At 45.2% G+C, this 15,075-nt stretch overlaps 1 protein-coding gene across 2 annotated transcripts; it reads left to right on the plus strand.

Annotated features, from left to right (window-relative positions):
• The first annotated feature begins 2,467 nt into the window (after positions 1–2,467).
• Positions 2,468–8,742, plus strand: LOC104508113 (progressive ankylosis protein-like). Of its 2 annotated transcripts, XM_010149630.1 has the most exons (5): positions 2,468–2,636; positions 4,330–4,459; positions 5,382–5,505; positions 6,111–6,210; positions 8,509–8,742. In XM_010149630.1, the coding sequence occupies exons 2-5, from the start codon at positions 4,342–4,344 to the stop codon at positions 8,623–8,625; spliced, it is 459 nt and encodes a 152-aa protein (XP_010147932.1). In that variant the 5' UTR covers positions 2,468–2,636; positions 4,330–4,341; the 3' UTR covers positions 8,626–8,742. The 2 variants fall into 2 exon arrangements, with proteins under 2 accessions (XP_010147932.1, XP_010147931.1); XM_010149629.1 differs by lacking the exon at positions 2,468–2,636 and having other exon boundaries at positions 4,310–4,459.
• Positions 8,743–15,075: the final 6,333 nt, after the last annotated feature.

Consider the following 15,075-nt stretch of genomic DNA (forward strand, 5'->3'; position numbering starts at 1 on the left):
CATGCAGCCGGGGAAGGGCATCTCTTAGTCTGCACTTGCCCCGCGCTTTGTGCCCTTTCCTTAGGCAACCCCCAGTGGCCTTCAGCAGGGAACTGATCTAGATGGAGCTTTGATCTGATCTAGTACTCCTGTACTGATTTTCTCATGCCGCTGTGAATTACTGACATACTGAAAGTCTTTCAGAATTTACTGCTGTAGGGCGGTTAAAGGCGTGTTACCCAATAGCACAACCCTTCAGAGCAGTTGAAATTATTTAAACCCTTTCAGAGGTTACCATTGTTTATACGGAGATAACACCACCGTAATAAATACTGCTGGCTTTACTTGGCCGTGCACGTTCAGTGTAGTGTACCGCTCTCCTGTTTATATCTTCCCTTATTCCTGTGTTTTTAAAATGCTCTACAGTGCTCCGTTGAAGTTCTGTTTAAATGATCAAAGGCTTTAACAAAACTACCCTTTAATATCATGCTGCGCTCATACCGTAAGATAACAGAAAATCAATTCTGTTGCTAGAATTCCACGAGCAAACTCCTTACTCCCAAAGCATTAAAACCCTTCAGCCTCAGCGGGGTTGCCAAGTACAGCACTCATTGTGCACGTGCGCTGCTAGCCTGTGCTGAAGCATTCGCTGTTTCATTGTCACCTCTTGGTTAGGTTAAATGAAGGTGTAACTGTCACCCTACCCACGCCTACTCATTCTGTGTTTAACCTTGCAGACACACACAGGGGGAAAACAGTGTTTAACTAAAAGACAAGAGACATACTAGGAGGTAAATCTATTTCCTAAAATCATTCCTGATCTGAGCCCCAGGAACTTACCACTCCTTAGTCCAGAAGATCCCATCTCTGTGTGCCACACTCTCCGTTTCACTGCACTACTTGCATTATTTCATCTGTTACCATCTTCTCCAGTCCTCTTTCCGATCAGTTTTCACCCTCTGCCAAGGTGATCACAAACATCATACAGACCACTCAGCATCACAACAAGCTGAGGCTTCATCCTTTTTTCAATATAGCTGATCTGTAACAAAGTCAGCAGCTGAAATACCTTCCCTCCTCTGCATGTTAACAATGTTACTGTTTCCCTGAAGCAAAGCCTGTTTTCTTCCACTACATTTTGAATTTGTCCTTGTAGCAGCATGGAAACTTCCCAAGTTGCAAGTGCACTATGAGTTAAATGGGCAGAGGGCTTGCATGGTGCAAAGCATCGATTTCTTTCCATCCCCTGCAGGCAACGAGACAATCACCTGCTTATAAGATGACAGAGAGGGATCTAGTTAAATGAAACCAGTTATGAATATTGCAACCAAGAGACGGAAGCCTGCAGAGACAGAAATAGAGGGCCCTTCTGCTGCCACGCCACACCTCCCTCACCTCCTCAAACTGCTTCTGTTTGAGCTTAGCAGCCACTGCTGTCATTGCCTACCAGCTGCTGTGTGAGAAGGGCTCTCTGAAGCCATTTATCAGCACTGACTCTGCTGATGGGGAGTGGGCTGGGGGGCGGGGGGAGCAGGGAGGAGTATGGTTTGCAGCAGCTGAGGAGGAATGACAGCCTACCACCTGGGTCTAAGTCATTCCCTCTGATTTGCAAACTGACCTTCCTCCCGTGGGATCTGGATGGAGATTGAGTCTGTTCTTATTAAGGCCAGAAACAAACTTTCAGTTCAAAGAGGACGGGATTGAGAACAATGCTTTTGGTCACTTACTTGCCTGCCTGTCTAACCCTGTTAGAACAGTCTTTCAAGCGGCTGTTGAGGAAGTAAAGACTGCTCTTTGCCTTTGGCTAGCGGTGGGCAGACTGCTGTTAGCGTGAATGTGCGGAGTCTTGCAGCAGCAGTGACAAGAGTGCTCAGTAGGATGATAATGGCATTGTGCAGTACAAGCAGCGTAAAGGTCCTTTTTTTTTTTTCCCAAGAAAACGGCATATTATTATGGAAGAGTGGACATCTTTGCATCTTGTTTTGCTTATTGGACTTCGAAGAAAGTTTTGACAAAATAGTCCCTGTGTGATTACTTTCCCGGTCATTTGCAGTAAGAATACGAATCACTGCAGGCTGCCTTACGGTGTTTGCAACAGTGAAAGAATTCGCTCTTGTCACTGTACAGGCACTTTTTAATAACTGGATTCTCAACCACACAACTTTCTCTGCTCTAGATTGTCCCCTCTGCTTCAGTTGTACCCTTTACCAGTAGTTGGGCGGGGAGAGAGAGGTGCTGGCTAAAGCAGAAAAGACTCCATGCTCAGTTCATTTGTCTTCTGCTCTTGCCTTCCTCCACTTGCTCTTCTCCATGGAGGTGATGGAGATACACCGCAAGGCAGCATCAGATTAATCAAGTGAAACATTCAATTGTGAAAAATAAACAGCGGTTCCTACTTTAAGTAGAGAGGAAAACTGGAGATGAGCCTGTTTGCCGGACAGTAAAATGTTTTGTTCCCACAGGCCACTCGGTCCTGGACCTTGGGAAACTTCTGTGGTCTGGATATCCCTAGGCTAAACAGAAAGGATAATCACTGGCACACATCCAAAGAATGAGAGCCAAATCCCTGCTGTCTTGGAGGTGGCAGGACTTCAAAGATTAGCTTTAAAAGCCACATGAACATGTAGGGATGTGACAGCTGGATAGTAAGAGAAGAGGTAGATACCGTGGTGCTAGTTTGTAGGCTGAATTACAAGAGACTGGTTATAGAGTCCTACAGATTGCACACTCAGCGTGCATAATTTACCTGGTGCACTGCTTTGTAACCTGACAGAGGAGTGCCAGAGCATTTAAGGCCCTAAGTTTTGCCCCATTCAATCAGCCTGCTTCCTTAACATCTGCTTTACTGAGAGAATAACAGAAAGAAATCACTTTTTTAACCACAAAACCAAGTTCAATGGCAAAGTAGTTATACTAGGAAGGATGTCTGGTACCCCTTCTTACAGGAAAAGTCCTGTAAGGGTCATGCGCACCATTCTTCAGTGAGTGCCTTGAACCAGCGCTGGAGCTGCCAGCTCCCAGGAGAGCCCTCAGCCTGGACTGAAGCCCTGCCTCAGGAGTGACCAGAAAATTAAACAGCACGTACTACCACCGTACCGTTTGTTGCGGGTTTTTTATGGAAACTTTCCTTCCATGTATGGACGCACTTCAAAATAACACAGCTTGGTGGATATTTGGCCTGAGGGCACCGTGTCTGCAGGACTGTGCTGAACACCTTTGCCTTGGTATCAGGCATATTAAGTACCAACAGTACTAGTATCAGCAATGCCTTTAAACCCCTAATCTTAGATTTAGGTCAGATCTCTGGGTCTTGGAGTACTTCAGATCTTTAGTTATAAAAACACTTGATAATTTGTAGGAATATGGGTGTCTTAACTAGAGCAAGCACTGTAAAAAGCAAGTTTCTGAACTGGTTTTGTAACAATTAGACCATTCAAGTATAGCCATTTGCAGGCACCATAAAAATCCTTTCTATATGTGTCAGTCTTGTTGTGTGAGGAACGTGAAGAGTATCAATCGCTTCTGAGGTTAACGTGCTTTTCTTACTTGTCTACTATGAGTAATTGCATTCAAGCTGAGTATAAATGTACTGTCTGTGCACAAGAGTATTACCGCATGTAAGTATTTTTAAAAGTCTTTAGATTGTTGCAAAACAGTGCTTCAAATATGTTTCTCATAGTGAAGGAAATGAATTCTGACTGTGTTTATGAACTTTACTTGTGATTGTTTCTCATCCACTACTTGTGATTGTTTGATTGATTGGAGAGAAGTGAGAATCTGTTTTCCTCTCTTTATTGAGAACAACAGAATTGGTCATGACTTTTGGAGCGTTCAGCGTCCTCAACTTAAGTCGAAAACAAGAACTGTTGGTGGTTGGGGTGGCTCTCTGAAGAGCCTTTCAAAACCTTCCCTCCACTTTCTTCTTGATTAGAGTCAGGCTGAACCGTAACATTTGAATTGTTAGAATCCAAGCCCAGCAAACAAATACTCTGTTAGGTTCACGTGCGTGCGTGGGTTGGATTTTTTTTAAAGACTGCTTCATAAACTGTTGAGTCAGGATTATTGCTTAAGATGTAAGTTTTGTTACTTTCTTTCACCAGTCTTGGTGCAAAGAGGCAGAAACATGCCTGCCTTAGTGATGATTAAAACCTTAATTGTTGCATGCTACAGATCCCTGAACACTGCAGAAAAGCAAATGTATTTTTATTACTTTGTATCCATCTTCTTCTTTCATTTAACACTAAAAGTACCCATCAGAGGAGGAAACAAAATGTTTTAGACCAGGAGGGCTTATCTTTTGTTATGCTTCCCTTCTGAAATACAAACATTTTTTAATTTTGTTCTTCTTAGCTCTGTTTTGTGATGTTTTGGACGCCAAACGTGTCAGAGAAGATTTTAGTTGACATAATTGGAGTAGACTACGCTTTTGCAGAGCTGTGTGTTGTTCCCTTGTGCATCTTCTCCTTATTTCCAGTTCCAGGTAAGAAAAAAAAAAACCAAGAAAATAAAACTTCTGTAACCTCAAGGCCAAACCAAGGCTGCCTCTGACGTCGGCATAGACTGAGGCTATTTACGTCGGTAGGGAAGATAGAAACGCTGCAGTGAGAGCCGTCTGGCATTAGGCAGATTGCTGGCTGTCCAGAGTTTGAATTCTGTCTGTTGTAGCTGACCAAGAGGAGGCACAGTAGCAGCACACACGTGGCAAGAGTGAAATTCATTGTTTGGAGTACTATCTAGGACGTGCTGCACAGTAACATCAACTCAGTCTCCCCTTCTGCTGCCAGTCTCAGTGGCATTTTCAGATACCATCCCAGGACGAGAGTTAATGCCCACATAGGAGAGGCAAGCTTGAGGGCAGCAATCACAATGTTTGCCTTCGAAAAGTTTCTAACTTCTGTAATCAAATGCGACGTCACGTAGTGTTTTCTGCTTACATGACAAGGCAGTTTTGTAAAAAAGGTAAACGCCAGATATAAGAATAGGGACCTGTAGATACCGGTTTTGTGACTGGCTGTTACACCATGGACCACGCAGGAGCTAGAGGGACAACGTTCCTTGGTGTGGTTTCTGTTTAGGGAAGCGATACTCTTCTAATGAAGAAAACGGGATGGACTATCTGATAAACTGGTTGCAAGAGAACAGCTGTCAGGAAGGCTTGCAGTCTTTAACCAGCACTTTGTTTTTTCAAAAATCAGTTTATTAAAGCAAGTTGGACATGACTTCTACTTCATGTCTAGTAGGGCTTCCCAGTGTGCAGAGTTACTGGAAACAAGTTTCACCGTGGTTATTTCTGAACAGTGCTCTCTGCATGAAAAACCTTCATATGAGATGACTGATATTTTTTTTTACTACTCTCGCCTCCCTTTCTTCCCGTCCCCTCCCCCTCCCCCGTTTATGAACAGTGACGGTCAGAGCACACTTGACTGGTTGGCTGATGACTCTAAAGAAGACATTTGTGTTGGCACCCAGCTCGGTGCTGCGGATTATCGTCCTCATCACCAGTCTCATCGTGCTGCCTTACTTGGGGTAAATCATTCTCCTCTCCCTAGAGCTGATGGGTTTGCTTTCCTTTTCGTTCCTGTCTCCTGTCACTTAATAGCTGGTTTTGGGGTAGCTCAGAACATTTTCCTCAAATAGTCACCATAATGTAAAGCCTAAATAGTTGTCAGTATCTGCAAATGAATCATTTACAGGCTCACAAATGTGACTTTGCTCTAGGCAGGCATAATAGTGATGTCCCCTTTGCAAAAAACAGGCAGATGTCAGAGAGGGAAACATGCATCCTATGGGGAATTTATTTCCATCCTATTAAATGCACTGTTAAGAAAGCTAATAGAAGAGTACCTTAAAGATATTCTTAGGGAATATGTTAAATAATCTGTTCCACAGCACTCTATACAAGGCTAAATTCTTAGTCCATAATTTGATTCAGAATGTGTTTCTTCTAAACAGTAAAGCCATAAAACAACAAAGAAGCCATTTTAAATGCCACTTACTCTTTTTGCCAGTGTATTATGTCTTTGAAGGAAATATTTCTAACAACAGATTGATTCTATATGCCAGTGGAAATATGATTATGAATCATGCATTCTTGCACACCCATGACTACTTTCTTTTTATACCGCCCACAGAGTTCATGGAGCCACTCTTGGAGTGGGATCCCTTCTAGCTGGTTTCATAGGAGAATCCACCATGGTTGCAATAGCAGCCTGTTACGTCTATCGGAAACAGGTAAGAATTAGGCTCTGGGATCTGGTGAAAGCAGCTGATGAGTGTAGTGGATTTTAGGTTTTTTTACACTTTTGAAATGTAACTCTCCAGCATCCCCACTTACTGAACTGGGTTTGCTTCCCCATGCGGTCTCAAGAGTGTGCAACTTGGGAATTATTTGGGTTGAAATAAAACCAGAAGGTGCCTTCCAGCTGCTAGTGGGCATTCAGGCCATGGGACCAGGCTGTGGAACGTGCTGGTCTGAAGTAAACCTCTTGCTCCTCAAAACAGGTGTATCATGGATATCGTGTCCTTACCACCCCCTGTTTTGCACTGTAGATCTGCTGCTACGGTACAACGTAGCTTCTGTGTGTACTCATCCAAGCTTATTATATTTGTATGTGTGTGTGTATATAGATATATGTATACTATAATTTCTTTGCAAAACCAGCTCTGCTGAAAATGGACCAAAAGTACAGTTGCTACGGTTTTTTTGCCACCTAAAGAAGGTGTTTAAGACCATAAACACCTGTAACAGTAGAGAATAAACGATTACAAATATGTAATTGGGCGAGGGTTTCTCGTAGGCGTGCTTTTACATATTTCTCATGCTGCAGTCCCGCATATACGAAGTAGCAGTGGTCATGGATTTCAAAGAATATTCCACTAAATGAAGTCTAACAGGGGATAAATATTGGCTAGGTGACTGGGTACATGGGGGTACCTGCATGCCTTGCCCTTCCAGTTACACGTTCAAGGCACTATGTAGGCACCAGGCCCAACTATGAGCAGAAATGGCATGGTGTGTACGTCGTTCCATGGTGCAAAGGGACTCTCTGGGTGGGAGCAGAAAATGCAATCTGTGCGTTTGCTTTTTTTTTTTTAATTTGACTTCTTACTAAAGGCCAAGTGAAGATTCCCACCACTTCTGTTTTTAGCAAAAAAGTACGGAAGACAGAGTATCTAAAAACCTTCTGTTGGAACAAACTAAACCCAGTTTTGATCATAGAATCACAGACTGGTTTGTGTTGGAAGGGACCTTAAGGACCATCTAGTTCCAACCCCCCTGCCATGGGCAGGGACACCCTCCACTTGGGATACATACGAGCGGTGCAGGCCATGGCAGTAAACCAAAGTGTACAAGGTTCATAAGAATATAAAAGACCTTGATCTCTGTCAGGATTGGTCTGCGATGGTTTTTCTTGAGCACCAGAGGGTGAAACCTGCAGACACTGAAATGACTGGTTTTGGCCTGGGGTTTCACATTTATCTCTTTGGACTAACCTCCTCGTCTCTTGTTGGTTACAGGAATAGCTCACGGAGCATTTCTGGCCAGGGACATAATTTTCTGGACATAATTTTCGATTTTTGTTGTTGCAGGTAGTAATAATAACTGTGCCAACCTAACCTGTTCCCTTACCAGAATGGGTTTGTTACTGATGGCATCGTCCCAGCAGCCAAGGGGGCAGTGGCAGAGGCAGCCGGTAGCTGCACCCACCGACTGGTTTTCACCTTAGGGTGGTAGTAAGTGGGCGGCACTTGAGAGCTGCCAATCAGGTGTTGTATAGACACCTCTAACATTTTGAAACTCTGATACGCCCGGCTCAGCCGAATCAGTAGTACCTGGGGGGGGGATTTTTGTTGTCAGCTGTACAAGTGTTTTCTGTAAAACTAGTCAGCCTGCTGAGAAATGGATAATAAGAAACAGATGCTTCAACTTGTTTTGTAGTGGGGCTGAATGCTTCTTAGCTTTACTCATCCAGGACATCCTGGATGAATCATAGGACTCTTGAATGCCCTCCTGCTCCTGCTAGCCAAAAATACTGGGCTTTGACAGGGTGGGGGCTCAGAGTGGATCAGCAGTGTCAAGGAAAGCCAGAATGCTTACATCTTGTAAAATTCCTGCAGTTTGACATTTGAGAAATTAGGTTGCCACCTCTGTCTCCCTCCCTAGGGCAGCTTATCTCCTCTCACATTCTGTTTGCTTTTCTTTTCTTTAACAAAAAGTCTGATGTAAGAGATTCCAGATGCTTTCTTCCCTGCAGTCATGCTGAAGCCCAATTTGGATGTTGCTTTAGCATAAGAAATGCCTCTATTATTGCATTTGTGTTAGAAAGGAGAAAGCTGAGCCCCAGGAAGGTTATGGAAACCTAAGTGAAGACAACTTTCGAGTGACAAGCCATGAATATGACACAATTATTCCAGCTCCTAATAATGTAACCAAAAAAAATTACTCGCACCTCGCTTCTCCCAGAGTTTGTCGGAGCGCGTTCACGCACAGTCTTACTGATGGGTTTCCAAATGCTTGTTCCGATCTAGGAAAAGAAGCGGAATGAGAATGAAACAGCTGCAGAAGGTGAAGACTCCGCAATGACCGACATGCCTCACACAGAGGAAATGACAGACATCGTAGAAATGAGAGAAGAGAATGATTAACAAATGGGATGCAATTGTTCTCTGCAGGGACGATTGGAGTGACACTTCAGCTTCTTGTTGTCTCTCATGCTTTTTTTGTTTGTTCATTTTTATTTTTGTAATAAAGAGGCCTTGATTTAAAAGGTTTCAGATAAATTCTCTAGCATACTGAGTATGCTCTCACTGATGAGGGACCTAAAAAGAGGTCTTTGCTTTTTCTTTCTTCTTTTTTTTTTTTCCCAATACAATTTGTTTTCTCACTCCATGCAAACGTAAAAGATACAATTGCATCACGGTAGAGTCTTCCTTACGTACGCATCCACCTTCTCTGGACAATCCGCGTTTGTCAACCAAAGCCCTGCTCTCCGCGCAGGTGTGCGTGTGTGCGGGCACGGGCCGGCGCGCGCACACGCACGCGTGCCGCTGGCTGAATGCTACTGCCATAATCCTACTCCCCCCCCTCCTTCCTTTTCCTTCCTTTTCTTTATGAGAAATGTTAAGGAAAAGAAGTTTGGAATACAGAGCTTTATTTTACTTGCTTGAAAATGACTTTGCTACATAAACTAATATACTATGGTGAACTATATCTTTTTGTTTGGCCTCATCACTAGAGCTTATACTGCACAGGGTACAAAACAGAGAGGAACTTGAGAGTCTCCACCCACAGAGTGGAGAAAAACAGGTTCCTCTCTCCTGTTAAAAGTGTGTGGATGTGTATGTACACACACAGGTACATAAACAGAGATATACATATATATATATGTACTTATATATATATGCATACGATAAATGAAATGCACACGGGACAAGAACTCTATTGAGCATTCATTCCATCGGAAAGATAATAATCTTTTGGAAAATGGAAACATTTCATTCAGAATTTTCTTGAATCGTTAAACCCCGCCTTACTTATAATTTTCTTTAGGGAAAAAAAAAAAAACCCAAACATGCACTTTCCTCTCATGAAGAGGGTGATGGCAACTGATAGACTTTGACTATATTTGAATTAAAAAGAATAAATATTGATGAGCTTTACCAAAGTTCTTGTCCACTGATTTAACTTTAGTTTTTAAAGGTTGATTTGCTCTATATACTTATTTCTGGTGCCTATATATTAAAAAAAAAAAAAATCAGATAATGTATGCAGGATACCATGGTATATCGTATTCCTACACATAGCTCCATGAAATTTTTTATAGAGATTTACACATACTAACACACAAGTGTGTCTATATATATATACACACAGTTATATATATATATACACACACATATGTATGTTTTGCTATCATATATTTACCTATGCAGTAGATCAAAATCCATATGTTGAAGCTCAAGTACCGACGGTCCTCCAAGTGGTTAATTAGGGACCTTGATCATGTGCAGGCTCTCAAGGCAAGAGCTGTGTGGACGTGGGGAGCCGCTCACACCAATCGGCAAGCGCCGTACTTGGAGGAGGCAGCAGGCGCCATGTGGTTATGGTCGAAGCGGGCCTTAAATAGCAGAGCGTGAGGTCGGGTGGGCGACCTGTATCGGGTGAAGATGACGCCTGTGTAAGAGGTGACCAAACCAGAGAGGGTTTGAGCGGCCCCAATGGTGGCTGCGGCGGCAGCTTGTATTCCTGTGGTCTTTGTGGGGCTGCGGGGCAGCGGTCGTTACCCCTTTGTAGTAGCTTGAGGTCTTTCAGTTTAATCATGCCAGAGCCTGGAAACCGTTATCCTCCATGCTATATCCATAAATCAGTTAATTTAAACCTTATTTACTAAAAATATATTTTTCTAAGTTGTGAAAATGGTTATTTAATTGTGGACAAATTCCATTTCTAGATTTATTTGCCAGGTAGTCCCAGCTCTCAGAGAACTGAACTAAACATTACTTTAAATGTTATGTCAGTATATGTGTATGTAGACGTACACATGTGTATAAATATATATATTGTATATTATGTACATTTATTTTAAGCTCCAAATACATTTCCTATTTTTCCAAGTTCAGCCAAAAACTGAAAATGTCTAAAATGTCTCTAAAACCTACAGAGTTGGCTAGTAACCAGTTATGGCCATCATGAAAGGCATTGTATCAATGAACTTTACTTTTTACTGTAAACATTTGTACCAATGTGTTAACGTGTACAAATGCAATAAGGAAAAATGTAGAAATTACTGTGTGGAATACCAGATTTGCAGAATCAGTTCATGGGCAGCGGGCAGTGGCACTAGGAGGGTAAGACTAAGGCCAATAACCACAGGTTTTCTGCGCCACCACAGAGTTGTTCTCCTTGGGTTTGACAGTCCTTTAAAAAACAAGAGGTTAAAAATAAAACCCCTCAGACAAACGGTGCTTGTGCGTTATGCAGATGGCGCGCATTCATGAACGCAGGCTCTCGGTCAGTCCTATGTATATAGTGTATGTGTAGAGGCTCTTACACATCACGGTGGCCATCTGCCGTCATCTCTGTTCCCGTAATTTTGGTTTCTCTGGTACCTTTGTATCCAAGACCACAAGGCGCAGTTTTTCAGGAACTATATGGATAAAGCAAGAAAGTGTTTTTGTGTAACGCTTCTTTTGGTACATGACTAAAATTCAAACGGCACTATTTCTGAAGAATTTTGAGCATTACCGATGTAGGTTTGAAGGTAATAATTACACCAAAAAAAAAAAAAAAGTGAAACGAATGAAACACTGAAGCTTTTGCTTTAGATTTAGATCAAAACCTGAATTATTGGTCACACAGAAATAAACTAATGGTACCATAAAAGATAAATTTTCAGTTGTATGGGTAATACTTAACAGTCCTTTACTTTGCAAGGTACTGAATGAGCGCAGGGGTGGTGGGATTTCATAGAATCACAGAATCACAAAGTTTGGGTTGGAAGGGACCTTAAAGACCATCTAGTTCCACCCCCCCTGCCATGGGCAGGGACACCTTCCACTCGACCAGGCTGCTCAAAGCCTCATCCAGCCTGGCCTTGAACACTTCCAGGGATGGGACATCCACAACATCTCTGGGCAACCTGTTCCAGTGCCTCACCACCCTCTCCGTGAAGAACTTCTTCCTGATATCTAATCTAAACCTCCCTGCTTTCAATTTAAACCCGTTACCCCTTGTCCTGTCACTACAGGCCCTTGTAAAAAGTCCCCCCCCAGCTTCCTTGTAGCCCCTTCAGGTACTGGAAGACTGCAATAAGGTCTCCCCGGAGCCTTCTCTTCTCCAGGCTGAACAAGCCCAACTCTCTCAGCCTTTCATCATAGGAGAGGTGCTCCAGCCCTCTGAGCATCTTCGTGGCCTCCTCTGGACTCGCTCCAAGTGGTCAATATCCTTCTGATATTGAGGGCTCCACAGCTGGATGCAGCACTCCAGGTGGGGTCTCACGAGAGCAGAGTAGAGGGGGAGAATCCTGTCCCTTGACCTGCTGGCCACGCTTCTGATACAGCCCAGGATACGGTTGGCTTACAACGGATTTGGGCAAGAACTCAAGTGGGGCTATACGGCATCTCTTTCCGCTTCCTGCAGGTTGCGCATTTCGTTACATCACTCTGTGGGACTAACAAAATGTGCGGGCGTTTCTGCGATGAGCGACCCCAGACCAGCCCGGGTGCTCGCTGCATGGGCAGGCAGGGTGCTTGGCGGGAAGGCACCTGCCCAAGGAGTGCCCTGTCCCCGGCTGCCCCTGGTCTGCCTCTGGGTAACGTCATCCAGGGCTTCAGCGGCCACCCGAACCCGCTCGCTCCAGGTGCCGGTGGCAAACGCAGCTGGGCCGGTGGAACAGCCGGTCTGATGGGCTAGGGGCAGGGAGCAGGCAGCCGTCCTCCCGGGCTGAAGCCCCAGTCAGAGTGTTACTGGTTCCAGAGTCCGTGTCAGGCAGGTGCTGGTGCGTGCCCTGTCCTGCACCTTTTCCTTCCCAAAAAGACTTCCCTGCGTTCTAGTAAAATAACTTAGCTGTCTCTTCCGTGTTCCTGTTTACAACATTGTTGTCTCCCTCTCTGAGAAATACTTTCCAAGAGAGTCCTGTTAGGTCTCTGCGGAGTGCAGTCACCTCAGTGACTTCACGTGGAGGTTTGGCCTTTCCAGACTTCCTTGAGAATTACTGAACTACACAATCGAAGCTTCCGTAAGAAGAGGAGCAAAGTTGATTTTCATCCTACGTCTTAAACTTCTGGCTATGGGAGCAGAGCTCACGGGGCAGGAAATAAGAGCAGAACACAGGTAAACTGTGGATTAATGTTCCTCAGCTTTTCATACGTACGGAAAGCTGTGTTAACTTGTCTTGAGTTTTCCTTTTGCAGGCTTTACAGGAACCCTTGGGGTTTTGTTTTCCCCTCGCTGCCCTAAGCAGCCCCCTCTCGCTTCCCAAGTGGTGGACTTGCTGGAAGAGGCTACGCGTTCCCCAGCCAGTGCTTGAGGCCCTTCGGGCGCAGCAGCGGGTTCCCAGGCGTGGGGCTGCCCCCGCTCCCCGTCCCCCCTCGTGCAGCCGGTCCGGGCAGGAGCGCTCAGCTGCCTGCTTGTTAGATAGAGCCACCCTGCGTGAGAGCATGGGGTGAGTAACAGAGAAGCCTTTTGTTTTCTACTCATTTTGCTGCTAAATATTTCCTTTGAGGGGGAGAGATTTATATCTGGCTTTTGCTCCGTGTTGTGCCGAATCTGCCGCCAGAGAGGGAGCAGCCCGAGACGGAGGGTGAGCTGATGAATGCAGCCGATTCAGGGCAGGCCACGATGCCTGAATAGAAACCTTTTGAAAGCGAGAACGTCCTCTTTTGTGGGATGGCGCCTCACGCTTAAAAAGAAGGGAGATGGGACGTTTTCGGGCCCGAGCCCTTGGTGTCGCCAGGCACGGGATTGCGCTGGGCCGCGAGGTGTCAATGGGGACAGGGAATCCTGCGGCTTCAGTATCCCGGCCCCGCCGCCAGCATCCTCAGCGGAATGCAGGGCCGCGCAGGGTGTGGCAAGGCGGGAGCATCAGCTCCGTCTCTCACTGCGATTTTATGGCTGTGGCATGATCAGCAGAGGTCTGAGCATGGCTGGGTGTTCTCTGAGCTTAGTGGCAGTAGCCGTCTGTGTACGGGAAGGCCGTATGTTTATGTGTATGCACATGGGTGTGTATAGGAGGGTGTTGCGCAGGTGGTTTTATTTTGGATATAGCTCATTGGAACAAGGATTCAAGCCTAAACATGATCTTAATATGGGACTAAGTTGTCCTAAAAAAAAATGCAGTTTAAATCTAATAAAAGAGTAAATAAAACTCCCTTTTCAGCAGACCTCATATTGGAAAGGTAAAGCATGATTAAGGGGAAATGCTGAAAAGCTTATGGGTATTGTATACCCAGCCTAAAGACAACAGCATGGCATGGAGACAGGTAAATCAGAGGGTGGAAAACACCAGAGCTGTGGCTGCGGCCATTTCCCTTTCCGCTGCCCTTTCCCTTTCCGCTGCCCTGAGGGAGGACTGAAGAGTGAGGAGCAATGGGTCCGTAAGACACCAGGTCTAAGGATTTTGGTTTCTGAGCAGAGGAGCCGTCTGCGAGAGGCGTACAAGAGCATCCAAGCAGACGTGAAGCAGCATGCAGGTTTTGTGACGGGCAGAGAGGAGGCACTGCGTAGCTTGCTGTGCCTGAGTAATGGGCAGGACTGCACTGGAGAGCTGTCGCATAAACGTTACTTAAACACGAGACAGAATTAGCACAATTTGGGGATCAAATTGGTGTTTAAGTACCAGCTTAACCATAAAATGTTCGCGTTTGCTTTTTCACTAGAATTGCAGTGCAGAATACCGTGTTTTTTGGAGAGAGCAAGCTCTGGCGAAGGTGGCGTGCAGAGTGGGCTGGGGGGGCTCATGGCAGAGCCCCTGCTGAAGAAGCAGTTCTGCCTTTCTTCTGTGCTCTGAAACACACCATCTCCAACGGCAGCCTGACAGCACCATGAAACAAGGCATAAGCTTAGCAGCAAGCTTGGTCCAAGCCTGGTCCCAGCCTGTAGCAGCGTTGCAGAGCAGCGGGAGTGTGCGGGGCGCAGGGCGAGCCCGGCTCTCCGCTTAGGTTTGGGCAGCGGGCGCCTGGAGCTGCTTTGGAGTGCCAAGGTGGGTTGTCGGTGCGTAGCTGCACTCCTCAACAAAACTCTTGCCAGGCTTCTCGGTAATTGGCACCTTCCGAGCAGAAAGGCCGAAGGCAAGACGCGGGGGGCAGAGAGGGCGAGTTTCCAGCTGGGCTTGGAACACGTACACGCACAGAAGGGCGTTTTGGCTGCGGCTCGTGCAAGTTAATCGCGTGGTTAGAGAGTGAGCGGCAGCCTCAGCATTTCGTAATCAAGATACCCACTCTATTTCAGTAAAACAGAAGCAGCGTGGTATATTTTTAGGTGCTTTTTTGTCTTTGTAACCCTGAGGGGAAAGTTTTCCTTAGTACTACCAAACCTTGTCACTGCTCACATGAATTTGTTAGCTTTACCTCATCCTTATTTTCTGTCATTCCTAGTTC

Source organism: Eurypyga helias, unplaced genomic scaffold (assembly GCF_000690775.1).
Source record: "Eurypyga helias isolate BGI_N326 unplaced genomic scaffold, ASM69077v1 scaffold2994, whole genome shotgun sequence".
NCBI lineage: Eukaryota > Metazoa > Chordata > Aves > Eurypygiformes > Eurypygidae > Eurypyga > Eurypyga helias.